Source organism: Cetorhinus maximus, chromosome 5 (assembly GCF_964194155.1).
Source record: "Cetorhinus maximus chromosome 5, sCetMax3.hap1.1, whole genome shotgun sequence".
Lineage (NCBI taxonomy): Eukaryota > Metazoa > Chordata > Chondrichthyes > Lamniformes > Cetorhinidae > Cetorhinus > Cetorhinus maximus.
The window spans coordinates 115,849,474-115,866,118 of record NC_135883.1 but is presented as its reverse complement, the minus strand read 5'-3'; the positions used below and the strand labels follow the sequence as shown (position 1 = coordinate 115,866,118).

The window sequence follows — 16,645 nt, the reverse complement described above, 5'->3', positions numbered from 1 at the left end:
CGATCATCCACTTTGCTCTCCTTCTCCGGCCCTCATGCTTTGCTGATCCTCGTGACTCAGCATCTTATCCCTCTACCCTCCTGCTTTGCCAACCCTCCTGACTCGTCACTTCTCTCGATTGTCAATCCTCCTGAGTGGTCACCTCCCTCCCTGACCCTCCACCTTCCTCCCAACTCTCCCACACCCTCCCACAGGCAGCCTTTCTCGCTCCCGCTGCTCACAGTGAGGGCTCAGGGGCGGGAACTGGCGAGTGAGAAGGAGCGACAGAGGAGTGGCTAGCGGGGGTTTTGGGGAGGGAGGGGGGGTGCAGAGGGTCGGGGTGGGGGGGAGGCAACAAGCAGAAGCGTCAGTGAACTGCAGAATCAGGAGAGGTGACAAGCTGGAGAGGTTGTGATCTGGTGAGTCGAGAGAGGCAGTGAGCTGGAGGTGGAAGTGACGAGCAGGAGGTAAGTTGGAAAAGATGATACTGTAAATTGTTAAGAATTGGTGAGTTATTAAGAGTTAATAAGAGGATTTTTGGGCCATTTAGCTTCAAGGCAGCCAATAGGTTTTAAATGTAAAAATTACAGGTCAGGAATGTAACCACCCTTACTACAGGTTTTCTTAAGGCAAAGTGATTTTCATTTAGTACGTTTTTGTTTAGCTCACTGTTTTTCAGGATTGCTAAACAAGGAAAGCCGTACTATACCAAATTTTGACAGAAAGCTTAAGGAGAAACCACAGAACATAATAATTATAAACATTGGGAATTCAAAGGGGTGTGTTTTTTTTTTAAAAACAATCAAAGCCAACAACCCTTCCTGGATTGAGTTAAACTTTAGTAGTGATTTAGAGTTTATAAAATATATTTTGTTGAAAGGCCTATTAATAAGATTATCTCAAAAGAGGACCACACTTAGCAACAGTTGCAAATTAAGGTTAAAAGATGTAAAAAGTAAATGACAGTTTTCCTTTAAATTCCAACTTACCATTATTACCAAAAGTGAATCGGTAAGTGTGAGCAAAGCTTGACTTTTGTGACTTTGTAACTGTATTAACTTTGGCATAATAACCATTCTTTTCTCTTTCTCCAGGTATGAAAGCCTCACTGAGATCACACTGATACGTTGAAATATTTGAACAAGGCAAGAAAGGTTTCCATTTATCACAGCTGTAAAACAAAAGTTTTTAAGGTTATAGTACACAATTTATCAACCTTTAAATTAAAAGATACATTAAAAACTAAAAACTTACTTGTAAGCCTTAAATTCAACATTAAACCATGAGGCTCTAGATGTATCAACGACATCCCACTTCAAGACAGTATGAAAATCATAAGACTTTATAGAGAGATTCACTGGAGGCGAGAGTTCAGAAAGCCCTGGTGAAAAATAATTTTGAAGAAGTTATTTCCTTTGATTAAGAACAGAAGCTGCAAAATTCAGTTGTATAGCTCCCAATGTTTAGGCACAGTGCCAATTTGCCAACAAAAGGGAGTCTGTGGCACATGTGCAGACACTTCTGGTGCTAGCTGTACCTGATGCCATTTTGATGAGTATGGTCCCAGAGGGTGTATGACCCACTGCTCCTTCTATTTCTTGTCTGTTGTAGTCAGAAAGGGGCCTTATTGTTCTTGTGCTGCTTCTTCCTTCCTTTTCTTCCTCCTCTTTCTGTTCCTTCTCTTACTGTCATCATATACCTGGTAGTAGAGGTTTTCCCCTCATGGTGGGGAGGTTGTGCAATATGCAGCAAACCCCCACAAATCCTTCAGAGCAGTCTAGGCAGCGGAAGCATTGTTTCCGGAAATGGTCTACTCTGGCATATTGTGTAGGGCAAGCAATGTATCCCTGGCATTTAGTAAGATCATGGCTGATCCTCAACCTCAACTCCATTTTCCCACCCAATCTCCATTTTGCCTGATTCCCTTAGAGTCCAAAAATCTTATTGCACTCAGCCTGAATATAATCATTGACTGAGTATCCACAGCTCCACTGGGTAAAGAATTCTAAAAGTTCACAACCCTTGAGTGAAGAAATTTCTCATCTCAGTCCAAAATGGCTATGCTTTTATCCTGAAATTATCCAAACACAACCTAATTTCCCATTCACCAACAATCTACACAACGTTTTCCCCCTATCACTGATCATCACTGTCTGCTTGGTATCAATGCAAAAATAAGTTACCACAAAATAAACATTCCAAGCCAATTTATAAATCAAACCATGTCACATTGCATACAAACATTAACCAATCACCTATCCATTCCTTTATTTCCAGTCTCCTGTGTCCTTTGCCTCCCCTAATGCTCAGTGAAGAAAAAAAAGTTTTTTTAAATTATATTAGAAGAAAAAGGGTTGTTAATGGTATTGTGAGTCTTTAAAAATAGATGTGGGCAATGTTGAAAATGAAAATAAGGAAATGGCAGACTTATTGAATCATTATTTGGTGTCAATCTTCATAGCAGGAGATGATAACCAGTATTAGAAAAATAATGGCTCTAGAGATGGACAAATTCGACTGGATCGCTTCCAACCTAGAGGTTTAAAGGAAATTGGCACAGAAACGGCATATGGTTCACATGGCAAGTCATTTTCAGGACTTAACTATAGATTAAGAATCAGTATCTGACCTAGTACTAACCTTCAAGTAAATTAGGTTAGTTTGTTAAGCATGGAACTGCCTGGAGTGGCAGTTATCCGTCAACCACCTGAAAGACGGAAACTCAGAGTAGCAAATTAGGTTCACATGGGAATTTGGTGCACAGGGGAAAGAGGTGCGACATACATAGGAATTTTCTAAGTTAATTAAGTGAGTAATTAAATTAAGTTAACTAAATTAACATGATTAACAATGGCAGGACAGGTGTTATGTTGCAGCTGTGGAATGTGGGTGCTTCTGGATGCCAAGTGTAAGCAGCTAGACAAATTCCGGATCAGGATTACTGATCTGGAAGTCAAACTGCAGACACTGCACAACATTGGGAGTGCTGATTGGTTGGCAAGTGGCGTTGTCATGGAGAATGCACCACTGATAGTTATGATAGTTAACTGCCAAGCATTGTTTGAAATTTAAGCCGTGACATCCATTCACTGACTCATTCCTCAGGGCAATGCCTTGACCAATCAGAGTCAAGTTGCCTGTTTAAATTTCAAACAATGCTTGGCAGTAACTGTCAGTCATCATCAGTGGTGCATTCTCCATGGCAATGCCACTTGCCAACCAATCAGCACTCTCTTCACATACAGTATAAATAGTTGTTTGACCCTTTATATTGATATTCTTGCGAGTGTCCTGATGAGTGCAAAATGAAAAGCTTAGACACATCTCCGTTCAGCAATAATCATGGGTGATTTTAATCTACATGTAAGCTGGAAAAATCAGACTAGCAGTAGTAGCCTGGATGAGGTGGTCATAGAATCCTTTCGAGATAAGTTCTGTTTTTAAGAGCAGCACGTTCTGGAACCAACCAGACAGCAGGTTATATTAGAATTGGTTTTGTGTAATGTGACAGGATTAATTAATGGCCTCAGAGAGAAGGCACCCCTAGGTAGCAGTGACCACAATATGATTGAATTTTACATCCAGTTTGAAAGGGAAAAGAGTAGGTTTAAGATTAGTATTTTAAATTTAAATATGGGCAACTATGTGGGCATGAAAGCTGAGCTAGCTGAAGTGAAGTGGAATACTAGGCTAGGGGATAGATCAATAGAAAAGCAGTGGCAGACATTTAAGAGAATATTTCAGGATACTCAGAATTAGTATATTCCTACTATAAAGAAAAGTTCTAAGGGGAGGACCCACCAGCCATGGGTTAACTGAAGAAGTTAAGGAAAGCATCAAATTAAGAAAAAAGCATATAACTGTGCAGAGATGAGTGGCAAGTCAGACGATTGGTCAGAATATAAAGAAGGGCAGAGAATGATTAAAAGGTGAACCAGGAGAAAGAAATTAGGGTATGAGAGGAAGCTAGCTAGAAATGTAAAAATGACAACAAGAGTTTCTACAGGTGTTTAAAAATTAAAAAAGTAAAGTAAGTGTTGGTCCTTTAGAGTGAGAATGGGGAATTAATAATAGATAATAAGTAAATGACGAAATGAAGAAATATTTTGCTTCTGTCTTCACTATAGAGGATACAAAAATCATTCCAGTAATAGCTGTAAATCAGAAGGTGAAAATGGTGAAATTAAAATCACTAGGGAAGTGGTACTGAGCAAGCTGATGGAGCTGCGGGCTGACAAGTCTCCGGGCCCAGGTGGACTTCAGCCTAGGGTCGTCTTGAAAGAGCTAGCTAATGAGGTAGTAGATGCGTTGGTATTAATTTTCCAAAATTTCCTAGATTCTGGAAAGGTTCCATCAGGCTGGAAGGTAGCAAATATAACCCCTCTATTCAAGAAGGGACGGAGGCAGAAAACAAGAAACTATAAGCCACTTAGCTTGATGTCTGTTATGGGGAAGGTGCTAGAATTGATCATTAAGGAGGTTATAGCTGGGCACTTAGAGAATCAGCATGGTTTTGTGAAAAGGAAATCATGTTTAACAAATTTATTGAAGTTCTTTGAAGGTGTAACACGTGCTGTGGATAAAGGGGAGCCTGTAGACGTGTTGTATTTGTTTTTCCAGAAAGCATTTGATAAGGTGCCACATCAAAGGTTATTGTGGAAACTAAAAGCTCATGATGTAGAGGGTAACAGAATAGAAGATTAGCTGTCTGGCAGAAAACAGAGAGAATGCATAAATGAGTCTTTTTCTGATTGGCAGGATATGATGAGTGGAGTTCCTCAGGGGTCTGTGCTGGGGCCTCAACTTTTTACAACGTATATCAATGATTTAGATGAGGGGAGTCAAGGCATGGGAGTTAAATTTGCAGATGACACAAAGATAGGTAGGAAAGTATGTTGTGAAAAGGACATAAGAAGGTTGCAGACAGGTATAAATAGGTTGAGCGAGTGGGCAAAAATCTGGCAGATGAAGTATAATGTAGAATAGAAGTTATTCACTGGCAGGAAGAATAAAAAAAAGCAGAGTATTACTTAAATGGAGAACAGCTGCAGAATTCTGAGGTGCAGAGGGATCTAGGTGTTCCAGTGCATGAGTCACAAAAAATTAGTGTGTAGGTACAGCAAGTAATTAAGAAGGCTAATGGAATACTATCCTTATTATGAGTAGAATCGAACATAAAATAATGTTATGCTTCAATTATCCAGGACATTGGCGAGAACACATCTCAAATACTGTGTGCAGTTTTGGTCTCCTTAAATAAGGGCGGATGTAAATGCATTGGTGGTGGTTCAGACAAGGTTTACTAGACAGACTGGGCTTGTTTCCACTGGAGTTTAGAAGAGTGAGGGGTAACTTGATTGAAATATATAAGATCCCGAAGGGTATTGACAAGGTGGACGTGGAACGGATGTTTCCTCTGGTGGGTGAGTCCAGAACTAGGGGACCCTGTTTTAAAATTAAGAGTTGCCTTTTAAGGACAGAGATGAGGAGAAATATTTTCTCTCAGAGGGTTGTGCAACTTTGGAACTCCCTGCCTCCGAAGTGGTGGAAGCAGGGTCATTGAATATTTTTAAGACAGAGGTAGATTGCTTCCCTTGCCTAACAAGAACCTAAATTTATCGGGGTTGATGGGAATGTGAAATTCAAAACACAAACAGATCAGCCATTATCTTATTGAATGTTGAAGCAGTCTCAAGGGGCCAAATGGCCTCCTTCTGCTTCTATTTCATATGTTCTTACGCTTCAGACATATTCTTCCAAAGCTCTCGGTTCAGGCATTGTCCCTTTGGATTGGAAAACTGTAAATGTGACTTCACTATTTAAGAAAGGTGAGAGAGAAACAAGGAAATTGTACTGCCATTAGTCTAACAACTGTTGTTAGAAAGTTATTGGAATCAATAATTAAGGACAGAGTGACTGAGCCACTTTGAGAAATTTGAGGAAGAGCCAGCATGGATTTGTGTAGAGTAGACCATGTCTAATAAACCCAACTAATTTTTTTTAAGGAGGTAGCTAAATGTCTATGAATATAATTTATATGGACTTCCAGAAAGCATTAGAGGCAAGGCTCCACATAAGAGGCTAAAATTAAAGCTCAGCAAATTACTGCCTTGGTTAACAGATTGGTTAGGTAGTAGAAAGCAAAGGGTATGCAGTCGAATTAGAAGTAAGTGATGAGTGGTGTTCCACATGGATCCGTGTTGGAGCCTCAACTCTTTACTATGTTTATTAATGACCTTCATAATTCAATAGCAAGTCATATATCCAAGTTTACTGATCAAAAGAGAATAGGTCCAGGTATCTCTTAAATGTTGAAAAGCTAGGAATGGAGGCACTCCATAGAGATTTAGGGGTCCATGTGCACAGATCATAAAAATTCAGACGTCAGATACAAAAATTGATCAAAAAGATGAATGGAATGTTAGCTTTTATAATAAGATGGCTAGAATACAAAAGGGGGGATGTTTTGCTACAGCCATACAAAGCCCTGTTCAGACTACATCTAGAGTATTGTTTACAGTCCTGGGCACCATGTATATTGGAAATGGAGGGAGTGCAGTGCAGATTCACCAGAATGTTGTCAGGGTTCCAAGGGTTACATTATAAGGAGAGATTACATAAACTGTGCTCGTGCCTGGAATATAGATGGTTAAGGAATGATTTGATTGAGGTTTTTAAGACTTTGTATATCTATCTGATCAATTCCTTTCAAAAAAACCTTTTTCACTCATAGGACAGTCTGGGCAAGGGGTCATAATCTTAAAATCAGAGCAGGGACATTAAAAAGAGAACTTACGCAGAGGGTAGAATAAGTGTGGAGCTCTGTCCCAGTAAAAGCAGTTGATGCTAGCTCAATTACTAGTTTTAAATACCAGATCAACAGATTTTTGCTTGCTAGGGCATTAAAGGAGGAGCCAAGGCAGGTGGGTGAAGTTAGGATATAAGTCAGGCATGAATTCACTGATTGGTGAAACATTCCCAAGAGGCCAAATGGTCCACTCCTGTTCACAGAATCACAGTGCAGAAGAGGCCCTTTGACCTATCGAGTCTGCACCGACACGTGAGAAACACCTGACCTACCTACCTAATCCCATTTACCAGCACTTGGCCCATAGCCTTGAATGTTATGACGTGCCAAGTGCTCATCCAGGTACTTTTTAAAGGATGTGAGGCAACCCGCCTCCACCACCCTCCCAGGCAGTGCATTCCAGACTGTCACCACCCTCTGAGTAAAAAAGTTTTTCCTCACATCCCCCCTAAACCTCCTGCCCCTCACCTTGAACTTATGCCCCCTTGTGACTGACCCTTCAACTAAGGGGAACAGCTGCTCCCTATCCACCCTGTCCATGCCCCTCAATCTTGTACACTTCGATCAGGTTGCCCCTCAGTCTTCTCTGCTCCAACGAAAACAACCCTAGTCTATCCAACCTCTCTTCATAACTTAAATGTTTCATCCCAGGCAACATCCTGGTGAATCTCCTCTGCACCCCCTCCAGTGCAATCACATCCTTCCTATAATGTGGTGACCAGAACTGCACACAGTACTCCAGCTGTGGCCTCACTAAGGTTCTATACAACTCCAACATGACCTCCTGTTCTTCTGTATTGAAACAGGACTAACATTAATTTGTATGCAAATTAGATAATACTGTTTTTTTCTTTTTTTCTGGAGTGTCTTTCATTTTATTTGAGTGTATTTGTAAAACTGGAACCAGAGATGGGAATGGATGTATTTGTGTCTTTTGTTCTATAGTGAGATGGAATTTGAGGAGCACACAAAAGTGATGGAAACAATTTATATGGGTCACTGAGTTTTGATCTTCCCATATTTACATATTTCAATTATTATCGTTCCAGAAAGCAGGACAAGTTCACTCTGGTCAATTAGTGCCCCCCTCAGTCTATCCTCAATCTCTAGGAAAGTGCTGGAAATTGTCGCCAGCACCATTATCAGGTGGTACTTGCTCACTGATAACCTGTTCACCAATGCTCAGCTTGAGTTATGTGAGGGCCACTCAGCTCCGGACCTCATTACAACCTTGGCCCAAACATGGACAAAAGAACTGAACTCGAGGTGAGGTGAGAATGATTGCCCTTAGCATCAAGGAAGCATTTGATCAAGTATGGCATCAAGAACCCCTAGCAAAATTAAGTCAGCTGGGAGTCAGGGAGGAAACCCATCACTGGCAAGAGTCATACCTAGCACAAAGATCGTTGTGGTTGTTGGATGCCAATCATGTCAGCCCCAGAACATCGCTGCAGGAGTTCCTCAGGGTAGTGTCCTAGGTCCAAACATCTTTACCTGCTTCATAAATGACCATCCTTCTATGATAAAAGGTCAGAACTTGGCCTGATTGCTGATGATTGCAGAGTGTTCAGTTCCACAAGGGGTGAAGGTGGCATAGTGGTAATGTCACTGGACCAGTAATCCAGAGACCCAAGCTAATATTTTGGGGACATTGGTTCAAATCTGGAATTGAAAGCTTGTCTCAGTAATAACTGTGACAACTAGCATCGATTGTCTTAAAACCCTATCTGATTCACTAACGTTCCTTAAGAAGGATATCTACCATTCTTACCTGCTCTGGCCTTAATGTGACTCCAGACCCACAGCAATGTGGTTGACTCTCAACTGCCCTCTGCAATGGCCTAGCAAGCCTTCAGTTCAAGGGCAATTAGGGATGGGCAACAAATGCTGGCCTTGCCAACGATGGCCATATCCTGTGAAAGGATTTTTAAAAAAAATTGCAACCTCTCAGATAACGAGACTATCTGTACCTGAATGCAGCAAGTTCCTGGACAACATTCAGACTTGGGCTGATAAGCAATATTTGTGTCTCACAAATATCAGGCAACAATCACCTCCCACAAGACATAGTCTCCCCATGACATTGAAACAGCATTACCATCACTGAATCTCCCAACAACAACATCCTGGGATGGGGTTACCACTGACCAGAAACTGAACTGGACCATATAACTACTGTGGCTGCAAGAGCAGGTCAGATGCTGGATATTCTGGCTCAGGTTCTGACCTTCCAAAATCTGTCAACCATCTATAAAGCAAAACGTCAGAAGTGTGATGGAATACTCCCCGCTTGCTTGGATGAGTGCAGCTCAAATAACAGACAAAAAGCTCAACACCATCCACTACCTTTACGCCTTCCATCACTGGTGCACTGTAGTTGCACTGTATAGCATCTAGAAGATGGGCTGCAGCAACTCAAAAAGTCCTCTTTGACAGCACCTCCTGAATTAGTGATCTCTGCTGCCTGCAAACTCAAGGAAGGAAGCAGGCACATGGGAACACCACCACATACAAGCTCCTTTCCAAGTCAAACACCATCCTGACTTGGAAATATATCACTGGTCCTCCCCTCTTTGCTGGGTGAAAATCTGGAACTCCCTACGAGCACTCTGGGTGTACCTACTCCACAAGGACTGTAGCAGTTCATGGAAGTGGCTCACCACCTTCACAAGGACAATTAGAGATGGGCATAAGTGTTAGTTTTGCCAGTGACACCCACACCCCATAAATGAATAATAAAGGGGCACAGACTGCAATGATAGTTTCAACAGAGGGCCAGAAGATGCTCAAGTTTGGATCTAAGCATGACATACTTTTGATTAATATTGGTTCTTTCTTCACTGAGCTGACTTGCTCTGACAGGCAGCTGGTGTGGACATGACAGGCCAAATGACCGCCTGGGCTGGAACCATTCTATGATTCTACGACCCAGAATTGAGCTTTCAACCCCGTATCCTCTCCATCTCAAAGACGACTGATTTCCGCCAGAATAATTTTGGGGCTGCTCCACATCTCTGCATAACACTCACTTTCAGTAAAATACAAACGTGTAGTAAAATGCACAAAGAACTTTGTCCCTAGAATGATTACACATTGCAAACAAATCTTATCAAATGTAATTTAAAAAAAAATTTTTTTTTTTTGATTTCCAGTATCCGCAGTTTTTTTGCTTTTATCTTATCAAATGTAATATGCTTAACAAAAATATGTGGCTATTCTACCTCCCTTAATAATAAATATTTTCTTATAAAGGCAACACACTGATCTTTTGACAACCTATTATGGGAAAGGTGGAAAATAAATCCTACTTCCTCCTCACAAACCCTGAACACTGCTACAGAAATTGTGTCACCTTGAGTTTCAGATTACTCATGATCAAATGGCACCACTTTAACTAGCAGCAAGTCCAACACAAACATGTGGTTAAATTAATCCTTCTTTTGTAAGATTTTGAAAGATAAACAGAAAATGCTGGAAACATTCAGCAGACCAGGCAACATTTGTGGAGAGAGGATAGAAGTTCACATTTCAAGTATAGTGCTTTGTCAGAGCTGCAAAATGTTACAATTAGATAGCTTTCCGCCAACTCCAGCATGATGCCACCACCAAACACATCTTCCCTTCACCCCCCCGGCGGCATTCCATAGGGATCGTTCCCTCCGGGACACCCTGGTCCACTCCTCCATCACCCCCTACTCCTCAACCCCCACCTATGGCACCTCCCCATGCCCATGCAGAAGATGCAACACCTGCCCCTTCACTTCCTCTCTCCTCAGCATCCAAGGGCCCAAACACTCCTTTCAAGTGAAGCAGCATTTCACTTGCATTTCCCCTAACTTAGTTTACTGCATTCGTTGCTCCCAATGCGGTCTCCTCTACATTGGAGACACCAAACGCAAACTGGGCGACCGCTTTGCAGAACACCTGCAGTCTGTCCGCAAGAAAGACCCAAACCTCCCTGTCGCTTGCCATTTTAACACTCCACCCTGTTCTCTTGCCCACATGTCTGTCCTTGGCTTGCTGCATTGTTCCAGTGAAGCCCAACGCAAACTGGAGGAACAGCACCTCATCTTCCGACTAGGCACTTTACAGCCTTCCGGGCTGAATATTGAATTCAACAACTTTAGATCTTAAACTCCCCCTCCCCCCATCCCCACCCCGTTTCTTCCCCCTCCCTTTTTTCCCCAATAATTTATATAGATTCTTCTTTTCCCACCTATTTCCATTATTTTTAAATCTACAACTAATACCTTGTTAGTCTTTCCACCCCACCCCCACTAGAGCTGTACCTTGAGTATCCTGCCATCCATTCTTAATTAGCACTTTTCTTAGATAATATCACCACCTTCAACACCTCTTTGATCCTTTTGTCTGTGACATCTTTTGATTATCTGCTCCTATCACTGCTTGCTTGTCCCCACAACCACCCCACCCTCAACTTCTCTCTCCCCCCGCCCCCCACCTTAAACCAGCTTATATTTCACCTCTCTCCTAACTATACTTCAGTTCTGTTGAAGGGTCATGTGGACCCGAAACGTCAACTCTTTTCTTCTCCACCAATGCTGCCAGACCTGATGAGTTTTTCCAGGTAATTCTGTATTTGTTTTACAATTAGATAGCTTACTGGAACTGAACAAGGAAGAAGGGAACACAAACACAAGAAAAGGAAAGGAATGAACTATGTTAGGCTGAGAACAGGAGCTAGATAAATGGTATTAGTGAAAGACAAAATGAACATAATCATGGATATGTTTTTTGTTTCTCTAATTTCTAAAAGCCAGAGAATGCATGCATAGTTAAAGCAGGATAGTTAAGTGGAGCGAGGCCTAATCCTGAATGCATTAGTAGCACTAACAACTGATTAAGATGATACAAGACCAGAAAACGCTGGAAAAACTCAGGTCTACAGCATCTGTGGAGAAAGAAACTGAGCTAACACTGAGTCCGTGTGACCCTCCTTCAGAGCTGAAGAGAAGTGGAAATGTGATGAAATTTATACTGTTTAAGGGGGGTGGAGTAGGTAAAGCTGGATAGAAGACCAGTTTCGATGATGCCACTTTCCAAAACGGCATTTTTGATGTCTTCCTTCACCAAGGTTTCCTCCCCACTGTGGCTGACAGGGCCCTCAACCGTGTCTGACCTATCTCCCTTGCCTCTGCCCTCACACCTTCCTCTCTCTCCCAGAACCATGATAGGGTTCCCCTTGTCTTCACTTTTCACTCCACCAGCCTCCACATTCAAAGCATCATCCTCCGCCAACTCCAGCATGATGCCACGGCCAAACACATCTTCCCCTCACTATCCTTGTCAGCATTCCGTAAGGACCATTCCCTCCGGGACACCCTGGTCCACTCTTCCATCACCCTCAATACCACATCCCTTCCCCACGGAACCTTCCCATGCAATCGCAGAAGGTGCAACACCTGCCCCTTGCCTCCTCCCTCCTCACCATCCAAGAACCCAAATACTCCTTTCAGGTGAAGCAGCGCTTCACTTGTACCTCTTTCAATTTGGTCTACTGCATTCGCTGCTCCCAATGCTGTCTCCTCTACATTGGGGAGGCTAAAAGCAGGCTGGGTGGCCGCTTTGTGGTACACCTTCAGTCTGTCCGCAAGCATGACCCAGACCTTCCTATCGCTTGCCATTTCAACACACCACCCTACTCTCATGCCCACATGTCCGTCCTACTGCAATGTTCCAGTGAAGCCCAACACAAACCGAAGGAACAGCACCTCATCTTCCAATTAGGCACTTTACAACCTTCCGGACTTATCAAGTTCAATAACTTCAGACCATGAACTCTTTCCTCTATCCTCACCTCTTTTTTTAAAATCCCCTTTTTTCTACATTCCTTTTTATTTTTTATCCACTTATTTTTGTTTATTCATTTATCCATGGTTTTATTCCCTTTTTCATCCACCCTTCTATCCCATTTTCTATCCTTTTTTACCCCACCACCGCCCCTTCTCCCACCCCATCCCCAAAAAAGCCATCTGTTACTTGTTCATGTTGTTCTGCTATTATTACATTCTGCCTTCTTACCTTAGCCACTATCAGCACCTTTTTTAGCCCTTACCACTACCATTTGCACTCCCTTTGTCCTTTAGTTCATGACATCTTTTGTCAATCTCTCCTTTGTCCTGACCTATCGCTGGCCTTCTATCCAGCTTTAGCTGCTTGACCCTCCCCTTAAACAGTATAAATTTCATCACATTTCCACTTCTCTTCAGCTCTGAAGGAGGGTCATACGGACCCAAAACATTAACTCTGTTTCTCTCTCCACAGATGCTGCTAGATTTGCTGAGTTTTTCCAGTATTGTCTGGTTTTGTTTCAGGTTTCCAGCATCTGCAGTATTTTGCTTTTATTGATTAAGATGATAGTTGAGCTCGTAACATGGCTCGTTTACGTTTGCTAGGAATGACATGCATTCAGATGCAGGGACCTGTCTCTACACACAAAAGGAATATGTACAAGCCTTGCACCTTTTTTTTTGAATTACCCGGAGCTTAGGGAGCCTTAGTTCTTTGTTGCTTTCTCCAGGGCAACATTTGGACCGGAGCTGACTTGCCAACTGCGCAGAACCCTTTCTTCCTGTAGTATAAATTGCTGTGATCGTTTGAAACTTGGCATTCTTGTATTTGTCTTGATGAGTGCAAGATGAAAAGTTTTTGCAACATACATCTTGTTTCAGTTATATTTAAAGCTTACTTCTGTGCTGCAATACCTATGTGATGTTCTGTGTAAACCTAAGTTTTGAAACCTCCCAAACTAAAGAGTTGATCAAACTGGATGAGCCTTTAACAGAAACTTTTAACATTCATACATGTGCAAAGTGCTCAGAGTTCTCAGGTTAGAATTGGTCAAACTAGCAGTATACACTTCTATGCAGATCTGCTCACACTCCTTGAAGAATTATACTGGTGTCAAACCAGTTCCTGTAGCGAGATAGGCAACACAAAATTTCTACATTTAAGTTTTTTTTCCTAATTACTTGAGTTTTAAGTAGGTCACAATGTAACAACCACAATGTTTGCATTGCTTACTATCTCACAGTTAAAATGAAAACACTGCAGTAAAACACCTACAGGAAGAGGAAAGTAACTGTTTTTATCTGATCATTATCGTAATACTCATTTGGTGACAGCTGTAGCTCAGAAACTTTCACCTCTGAGTCATAAAGTTGTGGGTTCAAGTCCCACCCCAGTGACTTAAGGTACGTAGGAGTAGAAGTAAAAAGCAAAAAACTGCGGATGCTGGAAATCCAAAACAAAAATAAAAATAAAAATACCTGGAAAAACTCAGCAGGTCTGGCAGCATCTGCGGAGAGGAACACAGTTAACGTTTCGAGTCCGTATGACTCTTCAACAGAACTAAGGAAAAATAGAAGAGAGATGAAATATAAGCTGGTTTAAGGGGGGGTGGGACAAGTAGAGCTGGATAGAGGGCCAGTGATAGGTGAAGATAGCCAGAAGAGTCATAGACAAAAGGACAAAGAGGTGTTGAAGGTGGTGATAGTATCTAAGGAATGTGCTAATTAAGGGTAGAAAGCAGGACAAGCAAGGTACAGATAGCCCTAGTGGGGGTGGGGTGAAGGAATCGAAATAGGCTAAAAGGTAGAGATAAAACAATGGATGGAAATACATTTAAAAATAATGGAAATAGGTGGGAAAAGAAAAATCTATATAAATTATTGGAAAAAGGGAGGGATCGGAAAGGGGGTGGGGATGGAGGAGTGAGTTCATGATCTAAAATTGTTGAACTCAATACTCAGTCCAGAAGGCTGTAAAGTGCCTAGTCGGAAGATGAGGTGCTGTTCCTCCAGTTTGCGTTGAGCTTCACTGGAACAATGCAGCAGGCCAAGGACAGACATATGGGCATGAGAGCAGGGTGGAGTGTTGAAATGGCAAGCGACAGGGAGGTCTAGGTCATGCTTGCGGACAGACCAAAAGGTGTTCTGCAAAGCGGTCACCCAGTCTGCGTTTGGTCTCTCCAATGTAGAGGAAACCGCATTGGGAGCAACGAATGCAGTAGACTAAATTGAGGGAAGTGCAAGTGAAATGCTGCTTCACTTGAAAGGAGTGTTTGGGCCCTTGGACGGTGAGGAGAGGGGAAGTAAAGGGGCAGGTGTTGCACCTTCTGCGGTTGCATGGGAAGGTTGGATGGGCAGTAAAAAATTTCATTCAGTTGTTACTTTGATGGCCATATTGGCCTGTTAATTGTCGGCAGGCACGTGCGGGAGTTGGCAGCACGCCCGCCAACCGAAATATCACGCGAGTGCATGATGACATCGGGATGTTCACCTAACATCATCGCACATCATTTTGCATTCCAGCAGGTCGGGCGCATGCCCACCCCTCAGCACAAATTTCAGCCCCAGGAGTATGAATTTCTCTGCTGTGTAACATTTGTTTGTCATTCATGCCTCAGTTGGTAAAATTCTCGTCTTGGAGTCTGAAGTTTCTAGGTCTTGTAACAGCTTGACTTGAGGCATAGCTAGTTCTGGAATTCAAGCCTTCAGCATCATAGCCAATATGTTGTCGAGGCCCATAGCCTTTGCTGAGTCAGGTACGCTAAACCGTTTCTCGATGTCAATGCAGCATATCAAATTGGCTGAAGACTTGATTGCTTTGACTAATTGATTGCTTGAACTAATCTGTGAAACAACTCTCCCAATTTTGGTCCCAGGTGTTGTTAAGGAGCCAGTTGTAGGGTTGTCTGGGTTGAGTGCGTCTTTGTCACAACCGGTGCCTAGTATAGAGCGGGAGACCTGACCAGTTTTATTTTTATTGTTTTTGTAGCAGCTTGATATAACTGAATGAATGGCCTATCAAGCCAGAGGCCGCTTCAGAGTCATGCACATTGCCAGAATCACAAATAGGGTAGATTTGGTAAGGTCACCAGATTTCCTTCCCTACAGAACATGAGTGAAGCAGATGGGTTTTAATGCCAATATGGTAATTGCACGCTCACCACAGTTATATATTCAATTAACTGAATTTAAATTCCCCAGATGCTGTGGCGGTATTTGAACTCATGTCACTAGGTTAGCAGTCCAGGAGTATGGCAACTATGGTACGACAGCCATTTTAAGTTGATAAGGTAGTTAAGAGAACATTTGGGATATCTAGCCTGTGTAAATGGTGGCAGTGAATAGAAAAACAAGTCAGCCTTAACCTTTACAAATCTCTGATTAGGCCTCAGGTGAAGTATGGTTTCAACTCTGAGGAAGGATGTTAAAGCCTTGGAGAAAGCACAGGGAGGTACGTAATAGCAGGATGATACCAGGGAGAGGGAGTGAATGGCGGAGCAGACTCAATGGCCCAACGGCCTACTCCTGCTTCTATTTCTTATGATCTTAGTGTTCTGTCCAACTAAATGGGAAAAACTGTAGAACCAATTTAGCAGTAAGGTTGATTGACCAGGGACAACCAACTGGTGAAAGAATAAGTGCAAAAAATTGATAGTACAAGTGATTAATTCTCAATATGCTGTGGCTCAGTTGGAAGCACTCTCATTGCCATGTCAGAAGGTTGTCTCACTCTGGGACTTGAGTACTAAAGTCAAGACTGATTCTCCAGTGCAGTACAGAGGGAATGCTGCACTATTGGAGATGCCGTCCATCAAATGAGGGTTAAACTGAGGTCCTTTATGCTCTCTCAGGTGGATGTAAAAGATTCCATAGCATTATACGGAGGAGGAGCAGGGAACTATCCTCGGTGTCATGGCCAATATTTATCCTTCAATCAACAGCACAAGAAACAAATGATCTGGCCATTATCATATGGCTGTTTGTGGGAGCTGTGTGGAAATTGATTCTGTCCTGCAAAGGTAAGTTGACCATTTCATAGATCAGTATT

The 16,645-nt window shown here is 42.3% G+C and overlaps 1 protein-coding gene across 1 annotated transcript in view; it reads right to left on the bottom strand.

The window, feature by feature from the left end:
- The window catches only part of LOC144680864 (uncharacterized), a 55,323-nt gene that overhangs the window by 33,858 nt on the left and 4,820 nt on the right, over positions 1-16,645 (bottom strand). Inside the window, exons 2-3 of the mRNA XM_078542340.1 lie at positions 1,234-1,360; positions 969-1,150 (exon numbers count right to left, since the gene is read on the bottom strand). Of these exons, the coding sequence (XP_078398466.1) occupies positions 969-1,150; positions 1,234-1,360 (309 nt within the window). The remainder of the gene's footprint in view (positions 1-968; positions 1,151-1,233; positions 1,361-16,645) is intronic.